Source organism: Cyanistes caeruleus, chromosome Z, assembly GCF_971803275.1.
Source record: "Cyanistes caeruleus chromosome Z, bCyaCae1.hap1.1, whole genome shotgun sequence".
Taxonomy (NCBI): Eukaryota; Metazoa; Chordata; class Aves; order Passeriformes; family Paridae; genus Cyanistes; species Cyanistes caeruleus.
The window spans coordinates 524,680-535,143 of NC_141732.1; the positions used below are offsets into that span (position 1 = coordinate 524,680).

General features: G+C 45.2%; 1 protein-coding gene and 1 long non-coding RNA gene across 6 annotated transcripts; one reads left to right on the forward strand and one right to left on the reverse strand.

Moving 5' to 3' along the window:
- Window positions 1–100: 100 nt before the first annotated feature.
- CCDC125 (coiled-coil domain containing 125) lies at window positions 101–10,106 on the forward strand. 5 transcript variants are annotated; one of them, XM_086868837.1, is made up of 13 exons: window positions 103–371; window positions 576–948; window positions 2,027–2,085; window positions 2,717–2,803; window positions 3,635–3,712; window positions 4,371–4,456; window positions 5,917–5,999; window positions 6,532–6,647; window positions 6,899–7,009; window positions 7,146–7,253; window positions 8,236–8,407; window positions 9,533–9,666; window positions 9,762–10,106. In XM_086868837.1, exons 2-13 carry the CDS (start codon window positions 678–680, stop codon window positions 10,011–10,013), a joined length of 1,557 nt encoding a protein of 518 aa, XP_086724963.1. In that variant the 5' UTR covers window positions 103–371; window positions 576–677; the 3' UTR covers window positions 10,014–10,106. The 5 variants fall into 5 exon arrangements, with proteins under 5 accessions (XP_086724964.1, XP_086724963.1, XP_023800491.2 ...); XM_023944723.2 differs by having other exon boundaries at window positions 581–948; XM_086868840.1 differs by lacking the exons at window positions 103–371; window positions 576–948 and adding exons at window positions 1,089–1,291; window positions 1,393–1,539.
- LOC147647959 (uncharacterized) lies at window positions 4,993–10,464 on the reverse strand. The gene is made up of 2 exons (XR_015280849.1): window positions 9,258–10,464; window positions 4,993–7,984 (listed from the first exon to the last, which is right to left on the reverse strand). It is a non-coding gene; the product is annotated as an uncharacterized LOC147647959 (long non-coding RNA).

A 10,464-nucleotide genomic window follows, 5' to 3' on the forward strand; every position in this document is an offset into this window, starting at 1 on the left:
TTTTTTGGGTTTGTTTTTTTTTTTTTTTTCGGTGGCACTTTCAGAGCAGCACCGCGACAGAACTCTGATGATATTATAAAGCAAAGCGGTGAAAAGCAGCGTGTTTATTGGGAGGGTTGTGCCCAGGCACTGTGTGGGCTCGGGCAGAGCCGGGCCGGGCTGGAGGGTGCTGTGGGGTGCGGGGACAGCCCCGCAGCACTGGCAGCGACACGCCCGCTCCCCTCCGGCCGCTGGGGCCGGGGCAAACCGAGCGAGCCAAAACAACCAAGCCAAAAGAACCGAACCGAGCCCTCCCTCCGAGCAGCCTCCCGCGGCTCCCGCGGCCGCTCCGTCCCTCCCGCCCGGGCGGCACCGGCAGCGGCGGCGCGCAGGTGGGTCGGGGGCTCGGGCGTGTCCCGGAGGAGGGGGTGTCCCCCCGGAGGGTGTCCCCGAGGGGGGGTGTCCCCCCGGAGGGTGTCCCCGAGGGGGGGTGTCCCCCCAGGTGTCCCCCCGGGGCCGGGGGCTCAGCGCGGGGCGGCGGCGCTCCCCCAGCCTCGCCCGGCTGCTGTGAACACGGAGCTTTCCTGTTTTTCCAGAGCAGAGCTGGCCTTGCGGGAGGCGCTGTTCGCCGCTAGGTGAGGGGCCCTCAGTCAGGGAAAAAAAACAACCAAAAACCCGAAAAAAAACAGGAGGAGAAGATGGAGGAAGAAGAGGAGGATGACATGACGTGCGGAGACTTGGGAAACGGACTTGGGAGAAGACCGGGAGGTGTTTATGAAGGGGAAAACTTACAAAATTCCTACTCAATTAGATCTAGGAAGGGATCTGGAAAGACTTGTAATTCCCCCTTGTCGGCAAAGGCAGCAGAAGAAAGCGATGCTGCAGCTCTTCCTGGTCCAAAACGAAACAGCTTTTACGATGGATCACTCAAAAATCCTGCCTCTAGTTCCACACGGCAGAATAGCTGTGGTAAGAGTGCTTTGGGACTTAATTATTCACCATAAGAATAATTTTTGTCAGTGAAAGTGAGCAGTTCAGCTGCCTCACAAAGTGTCATCGAGTTTAATTCAAACCACCTGCCAAAACCTCCAACAGGTTGAGCACACGGTGCCCGATGGGATCCTCCACCTTCCTCCCAGAACACCAGCAGCAGAACTGCTTCTCAGTGCTCAAGGCAGTGACCATTCTTAGTGTAAAATGTCCAGTTTTAAAGTGTTTAATTTTGCGTTTGACAGTGACATTTAGCAAAGAGCACCCTGTGGTGGGTGTAGGTGTAGATGTGTCTATGAAATTGGGTGGCACTTGGATTCAAGTAAGTCAAAGTCTTCCCAGAGACAGTACCTAAAGCTTGTAGCTAAATATTCAAAATCTTACTTGCTCTTTACTTGAAATGAGTGAATTGGCTTACTTTAGGGGTTAGGAAGTTGTTTCTAGAACCTGCATCGGCATTCATCTCCCTTTTTTGTGAAAACAATGCTGCTGTAAAAACAGTCGGGTGTAGGCAGTGCTGTTCACTACAGTCCGGCTGCTTTCCTGTCAAATTTGACTCTTTTGACCAAGGTATTTCTGTGTAACTTTCTTATTTCTCTCCTTTAGACGTTTCCCCATTATCCTTTCCACAGTAAGCTGAGCTACCTCTGTCTCTTGAAAATTGCCCCTACTTCTGAACAGTGCTAGCTGTTTTTTTGAGCGTGGATGTTGCAAAGTTACAATCAGAAAAGAATATAAAAAATTTAATTCTTTTTCTAATCAAGATGGCAGTTTTGTTTGCTTTCTTTTAAAGGAAGTTATAAAATGTTTGCCTTTACTTTCTGTCTCTTTACACTAGATATTTTTTCCCCCATTTCACTTCCTTAATTGTGAAGCAATGTGTTTGATGTTTGTATTGATGTGTTTCTTAAATCTGTTTATTAGCTCCACAAGAAAAAAAAACCCAAGAGAAAGGTGAAAATTCACCTTTGTATTTTATTCGTTTTCAGGGTAAAACTTTTATTTTTTTCTTCAAATATTACAATATCTTATTTAATCTCCTCTATTAATCCTACAGAATCGATTACTGAAGTGTCAAATGAAGAGCTAAAGCAACAACTTCGGGACACTCTGGAGGTTGGTAACAGTGCCCAGGGTGCTGCTCTCCAAATCTGCATTTCCTTTCAGTGTAGCAAGAGGATTTGGCATGCTGAAAAACTTGGATGGACCCGTGTTCTTGAAATTAAAGTGGGAGTTGGAAGCCTCATTAAATTTTACATCAGGAAACCGTAGTGTGAGGTGGACTTTATATTCCAGGGGGGTTGTTTGTGGGGTTTTTTGAGGGGGCAGAGGAAGTACTTTTAAAGATGTAAAGAATATTGACGGTATTGTTGTAGTTTTCTAGCAGATGTTCATGTTTTATTAAGTTTTGGGGCTTGAAAATCTGCAGTGTAAACAATCTTTGTATTTTTAGTCTGCGTTTTTGTTGAAAGTACAAGAAAATGTACTGTTGTTAACGGTGCATTTTGATTTTACTGTGGTTGAAAGTGTTGAGGTGTTGGCATCGCAGTCAGCTGACTTCAGCTGTAGAAATACACTTTCCATCTGCACTGCGTTCTTTAACCCCAGGTGAGTCCATGAAAAGACATCATACAGGTAAAGCAGAGGTTTGTTTTTTCAAGAGGGTAAATTTACATTGGTTTTACAGTCAAATCTTGACAGGATTACCTTGGATTTTACTCAGTGTATCTACTTTGTTTTGCTTCAGGAGCTTGAAATTTTGAAAGTTGAGCTTGAAGCATCTCGAAGACAGCTTGAAGGAAAAGATGAAGCTCTAAGAATCCTGCAGAGCATGGTAGGAGCTGTTCAGAAATCACTTGGTACTTGGTGGTAACAAGGAAAACAGAGGAAATCTTCTGCTACTCCTCATCAAAACCTTAAGGCCTTCCCAGGGCTGCAATTTAAATCATTGAGTCTGCAGGTGTCTACAGACTTGCCTCTACAATTTACTGGAACTAGTGTGTTATTTAAGAAGACTTTACTGTTGTAGCAATTCTCATAATTTTATCTTTGAGGATCCTTCAGGATTTATCTACTAAACATAAAATTAAGGCCTTTTTCCAGTCCCTTATATTGAAGATTTTGCCAGTGCTCGGAATCCTGCTGCAAAGCATGAGCATTTGGAATTGATTGCTCCATCTGTATGCTTTAAATGTCAGGTCATTCTTTTGTTCACCATTTGTAGTATTTTTGTTCTCTTTCATAACAAATTCTGCTGAAATTGGTTCCTGGGATTTAGCCTACTTACATAACCCATTTCTAGTTGTCTGGTTTCTCCCCTCAGATATCCGTAGCAAGGCAGGCCTGGATCAGAGCTCAGGTGTGTTGTAACCCAGTTTTTCAAGGTGTGATTTCCTGCACGAGCCCTGAAGAAGACGTGGTCTCGGGTTAAATGATGCTACACCCTCACTAGCAGAGGTTATGGGTTTGAAACCCAAGTTATTTTGCAAGTTAGACTCGAGATCAGAACCCTCTGGGGCTCACGAGCGAGTTGCTGGTGTTCTGCAGGCTGCTGTTTAACTATGAACGTGGGCATCTCTAGGTGTGACAGTGAGAATTAACCCAGTTTAATCGCAGTACTTGACAGAGTTGCATTTTGGGTTTTGGTTGTCTGTTACTTTTGCAGGCAGTGTTTGATAAAGCCACGAGCCATACTAAAGCAATGCTTCAGAAAACTGAGGAAGAAAAGAGGACTCTAGAGAAGGTAAGTGTGGGTGTTTCCTTCACACACAGAAGCCCATGGCTATTAAAAGGGGGTTATCAGGCTGTTTATTTAAATAAGTGCATACCTGACATTAATTCCAGGGGTCTTGTTAAAGGAGTTTCTGTTCCTTTTTAGTAGAAAGGGAAATATTAATTTATCAGTCTTTTGATCTAGGCCTTTTCATGCTTTAATATCAGAAAATTGCCAGAGCTCTTCCTGTGCTTTCAGCTGGGGTTTGTTGTGGATTTCAGTTGCTCAGAGTGAGCTGCACAACTCCTCAGTGATTCAGCTGAGGCTGCCCAAGGGCTCTGAGAAACGGGTGCCCAGTTTTAGTAGGGAAGGTGCGAAGGAGGTGGCATTGAGCTCCCTTGTTAAACTGAGTTTTTGGCTTTCTTCCTCTTACTGTTCTGTTCCACATAACAGGGGTGGGATAGGGAGATGTGGCAGCATGGCTTTATCTTTGGTGGAGCCTCTGGAAGCATTAGTTCTGTAACAGAGTCCATAGGCCAGTGATGCAGAAACTCTGGTGCCTGGTACCAAATTTGTTACTAGCAGTGTCACAGATTGCCCCTGAGATCTCTGCCAAGCCCAGCACCCCTGGCATCCTTCTGATGGGAACTCTGTAATGTGCTGCTGCAAGCTTGTTTTGTTTCCACAGGAAATAAATATTTTGCAGTGGGAAATTGAATTTGATCAGGACAGATTTAAAAACATAGAAGACACCTGGACAGAAAAATATGACAGGTATTTGACTTAAACTGTGTATCACTGGGGTTTTTGTTTGATTTTTAAAAAAATTGCACTGAGTGCTCTTTGTCATCTCTTTCGTGTTCCAAACTTGCTTCCTCAAATTCCTTGGGGGTTTGGTGTCTGGAGTCAGGCTTTGCTAGGCTGAGGGGTTTTTTTTTCATCATATGACGTTAGCCAGCTGGGGACTGATTATCCTTATTTACCTTAACTCTAGATGAGGCAGAGAAAATAATGGCATATGCATGCATGTGGAAATATGGTTTCCTGGTTAATCATTTCTTTATTGTCCTGCACTGTAGGTCTGGGCGTGACTACAGGTGAAATGCAGTGCTTTAGAGAGAGGCTGATCAGGAGGCTCTTTGTTAAATAAGAGTCACTCTGGGTGGACAGCAGGTGTGGTTGGGCAAGAAGAATGTGCCAGAGGCACTAAACTAATAATACATAACAGACCTTGAGAAATGGCACCAGCAGACTCCCTCATTTACATGTAGAAATTGTATCTCTCAAGTCTATTATTGTCATTACTATTATTGCTGTTGTTTTTACAATTCAGCATATGTAGCATATTTATTTAAATATGTTTCAACTTCAAATCAAAGAATAAGCCAAAAGTTTGCAAATTGTTCCATAGATACATTTGTCAAGGGATGCCTCTTCAAAAGCTCTCTGGCTTTCCTGGCTGAGTAGGTTGGAAGTGCAGCTGAGCACAGAACTGGTGCTGACTGATGAAACATACTGACATAGCTTCAGAAAACTGACAGGGGCTCAGCCTGCTTTGGAGAACATCTCATATTTTTCTGATAGTTTTCTGACATCTGAGGCAGCAGGACAAAAAGAAGGTGCATTTTCCTTTGGCTTTTTTCGGAGCGAAATAATTCAGACAAGGCTGTATTTACTGACAGCTGAGGAGATGCACCAAATAAATTGTATTGCTTTGACATTTAGGACATCAGATTGCCACTGTTCTGTTCAAAAGGGAAATACTTCAAGGAAAAGTGCATTATCAGTGCATATTGTGTGTTCTCACGTTGCAACACCTGAAGGCACAGCTGTTCTTGAAGACAGGATTCAGACTACAGGAAGTTTACAGACCTGAGCTGTCACACCTCTAATACCAGTTTTGTTCTTTCAAGGAAGTAGGATATTTCTAGCAAGTGTTTCAGAGGTTCATAATTACCAATTTTTTAGTGTTTCTTATGGAAATGTGGCACTTAAAATTCATCTCTTGTTAAAGCTGTGGGCACTGCCTACTTACATGAGTGTTTTGTTTTGTTGGTTTTTTTTTATTTATATCTACTCCTTTCACTTTTTTTTTATTCCATCCTTTAAGTAATCCTAATTTTTATTTGCAGAAATATTAGATATGATGTTTTAACAGGTTATTTTTAAAATTATTGAGTGCCCAATTAAAAACACTTAAAAACTATAATAAAGTAATTTTCTAACTTCAACAGGATATATTGTGAAAATGCAGCTCTTAAGGACGCATTGAAACTGAGGACAGGAGAAGTTAAAACACTTAAAGCTGAAAATGCAAGTAAGCCAGCAACAGCTATTGCTTTGAATATACTGTTTTTCAGGAATAATTCAGGATTCAGTTGTGATGGAAGTTTCCTGTGGAGATCAGTGTCTTGCTACTGGCAGCTGATCTTGGGGGATATGCAGAAGCCTGGAAATTAAACTGGAAAGCAGCCAGGACAGCCACTTAATCAGAGGACTCGAGTCCCTTTCCTTTATTTTTGCCTTCCAAAAAGCTTTAAAGTCATTACTGCCCCGGTGTTGTGATGTTCTAAATGAGAGGCTGCCTGACTTTTAAGTGTACAAAGAGACAGCACTCAGTCCTGAGGCAGAGCAATACAGGAAATGGTCTCTCTCTAAGTGGGCCATTACTTCGGGAGAACACAGAAGGAGAAACGACTGGGATAAGAGTTTCTACTTCTACACTCTCATCTTGTTCCCAAACTGATGCTTGAACTGTAAAACTGCTTCGTTTGGGTGCAGTTGAGCTCAGAAATTAAGAAATCTGAGCAGCAGACTTTTGTCATCTCTTTCTTTGTTTTAATTTACAGTCCTGAAACAGCAGTGCTTGGAATTCCTTGCAATGCTAGATGTGAAACAACAGAAAGTTTTTCAGGAGAACATGTCATTGAACAAAAGTGACATTACTGATTTTACAGGTCTTGAAGTAAGTATTGCCTATGTGTTTTTCCAAGTGGCTGCTTTAGAGACGTGTTTGTGTTCAAAACACATAGAGAAAATTCATTGCTCATTAGGTATTTCTTTATTTAAACCCATTTTTAGTAGCTAATTAGCACATGCTTTTGCATGCCTGTTAATCATTTTCCTCTTTCTGGTGCACCTTGCAAAGGCAGATCAGACAGAAGAAGGCATCAGGCTATTTTTCACAAGCATGATGCTTGTTTTTCTTCTTCCTAGCTCTTAAACCCTGCTTCCTCGTGCTTCACTGAGCCCAGTAGTGTCCCAGTGAGGGCTGCAGGGTGTAGCACACCCACCTGTCGGGTTTTGCCTGAAAACACACCTCTCATTGTGAGTCAGGAGCCTTCCTCTCCGCCTCCCGCACCTGCTCCCGCTGCCTGGCGCTCCCTGTGTGGTTCCAGGGTGGGTTTTTGTGCTGGCACCTCTGTGAGCACATCCTGAGCTGTGGTTTGCTTTTGGTTTTCAGCTGGCAGTGCTCGGAGCCTGCACCTGCAGTCCTGCTGAGGGGCAGCCCTGTCCCTGTGCCAGAGTGGCAGCTCTCGCTCGGAAGCAGCTCCTCCATCTCAAGCAAGAGGTGACAGTGCCTGGCTGGGTGGGGACAAGGGGGGAGTGCTCCTGCACCAGTTCAGAGAAGGCCAGAAACGCTCAGCCACTGCTTACACAAACTCAGGTGTCTCACAGTCAGTCTCACAAATCATGTAAAGTTTGTTTGTGATGCTTGTAATGCCATAATTCTTGCTGGTAGAAAAAAAAATGTAGTTGCATCTACTCAACTTTACTAGCTAAAAAAAACCATTTTTTGCATTCTTTTCCCTTCTCCCCATATTTTTTAATCTGAAAAAAGGGAGCACACCCTAAGTATATGCCCTCCTGAATGTACACACTGTGCACGTGGACTGGCACCGAACCTTTTCCTTCCTTCCTGGCAGTGCATTTCACCTCTCCCTCGAGTTGGCATCAGCACCCACAGCCCGCTCACCCAGCTAGGTCAGCAAGCTGACTTGGCTGGAAAAATATCTATTTACCTCACACCTAAATCAATGATGTGAATTCCAAGCTCCTAATTTTTTTCTATTTAGTGAAATTGTGTGGATTTAGAATTTTTCTTCTCATTTGTACTTGATTCTGCAAATGTGGTAACTGTCCTTGTGCTCCCGCTGCAGAACTTCCAGCCGAGTAAGTGGTTTTGAAAATAGGTGTTGGCCTGTCCCTTACGATCCCTGATACGGATTCCAATCTCTTGCTCCTTTTTCTCCTGGCCCAGTTGTGACAGGACATTATTTCCCTCCTTGAGCTCTTGTACATCTGCAGAGATAAACAAACACTCAGAGATGATTGTGTAGGTGGCTGGGGGTGTGAACATGTGCAGACAATGAAGAGTAAGGACTTTAATACATGTTTCAAAATACATTTCTTTACATGTCAGGAAAACCCGCTGATTCCTGCTACTTCCTTGATTATATTTACTTGCAAGCTGTGTCTTAAGATTCATTTTAGTTCTGATTTTGTGTCCAAATTAGCTAATATGCTTTAAATTTTCCCTGAATTAAAACCAGATTGACAACCTGAAGAAGAGTAAAGATGAAGCGTATATCATGGCAGATGCCTTCAGAATTGCATTTGAGCAGCAGCTGATGCAGAGGAAGGACCAGGCCCTGAGGCTGGCAGAAGTGGTGAACATGAAGAAGGAAACCAAATTTTCAAACTGGAGACGTCTGCGAGGCACTGGTAGCTGGGCAGTCTGTGTGTCTGGGGGCTGGCTGGCAGAGCAGGGAGCAGGAACCCCTCTCCCTGACCGAGGGCTATGGGCAGCAGCTGAGAAAAGCTGATTTGGGGCTCTTCTAGGTGCTACCAGCAACTTCTCTGGGGTTTGGGGTTTTCTTAAAATGAGCTCTATGGAAGAGTTGGGGAAGGAGCAGAAATGCAAAAAAAAAAAGGTATAGTTGGAACTTTGTAGCTCCAAATGGGGTATTGAGCAACCTGGTCTAGTGGAAGGTATGGAAAGAGATGAGCTCTAAGGTATCTTCTGTCTTCTAATCATGGCTGTTCCATGGTTCACTGGGGTACTAAATAGATTTTTTTTTTCTGTTTTTTCTTAAAAGATTTTTTGCCTTTTATCATGCATGTGTCTCAATTTTAGTGTTTATTAATGTTCTTACACTAATACAGAATTACAAAGCCCTGTAAAAGAGGAAAAATTCCAATCTTTGATCAAAAGATCATCATTCTAATGGTCTTTCATTCTTTTAAAAAATATAAAGGGATAAAGAAAAGTACTTAAGTGCTTACATCATGGTCAAAACCACTGCAGACTTTAGGAATGGCACAGTATATTTGTTTTGACCACTGGCCAGGAGGTGCCAGGCTTAGAAGTGTGGTGTGTCTCCCAGATTCCTTGGGCACTGCTGCACTATAACAGCAGAACCTTGAGTAGCTGTTTCCCCTGTACTGACAGCTTTCAGGTTTTGTTACCTGGCACATATGTTCCATAATTTTAATGCTTTTTGCTATTTCTGGAAATCTTGAAAACTTTAAGTGACCTGTGTCAGGGGATCTTTGGGTTTTTTAGGCTACTTACCATTTAAAAACAGATTACCACAAATTATTGTTTAACTAGAGTGTCAAAAGTATATTTTTCATGGAGCAAGAAGAATTCTCAATGTGTCCACGTCTAAGTCTGTGTAGGCTTTATGTGACAGCAGGAGCAGTGCTGGGTGGCGGGAGCCTGCAGTGCTTGCATAGAAGAACCTGCAGCTCCCATTGCCCATTTTGATGAGATCATCCAGTTCCAGGTTTATCCCAAAGTAGTTTTTCCCTTCCTGAGCAATTCTGGTGCACTTTTGTTTTCCTTAGAGCGTGTCAAGTTACAGGGGAGCAAAAACAACCTGGGGCGGAAGCTGTCCAGCCTGCTCTCATCCGATGGGGACTGCAGGAAGGTCGAGGAGCTGGACAACGCCCACGAAATCCTGAGGATGTTGATAGATCTGGTCAGTGTTTGGTTCAGCCTTCCGGAGCGCGTGTGTTTGCTGGGTTTAGAGCCCTGAGCTGAGCGTGGCCTGCTCTCCTTTCTGTGGCCCGGCAGGTGAACGACAAGGAGGAGGCCCTGGCGCACCAGCGCAAGGTCAGCTACATGCTGGCACGGGCGGCCGAGGCCACGGAGCCCGGGCCGGGGCAGGAGCGGGGGGACACGGCAGGCAGGTGTCGGCTCGGAGCCCAGAGCCCCCCGGCCGCCCCTCACGCCGACGGGCATCGCCTCCCTGCCCTCACGGGAGCACCGCGGGCCGCAGGGCTCCGGCGGGCGCGCTCCTGGCCCTCAGCGCTCGGGGAGGGCTGAGCGACCGTGCGAGCTCTCGCTGGAGCCGTGCGGGGGAGCAGCTTTTAAAAATCTGTAGTTTTATGGAAATAAAGCTTCTCGTGGAAACACCAAGAACGGTGCTGTGATGGCATCACTGTGGGGCTGATGTCACAGCGCGGGTGCAGCAGAGGTCCTCAGTTCCCCTGGGGAAGGGTGTGCTGGCTGCCCAGGTGCTTCCCTGCGCCCACAGGGTCCAGAGATGGAGAGTGACATCACTGGGTGCGTGTGATGTCACGGGAGCACGGCCTGAGGGGGGCTGATGGAGCGGCAGTGACGTCATTGAGTGGGTGTGATGTCACGGGAGCAGGGCCTGAGGGGGGGCTGATGGAGCGGCAGTGACGTCACCTCGCGTATGAGGGTGTGACATCACGAGATCCGGAGGGGAGGGGCGCCCCCTGCCGGCGGGGCGCGGGACAGAGATGAGGGTGTG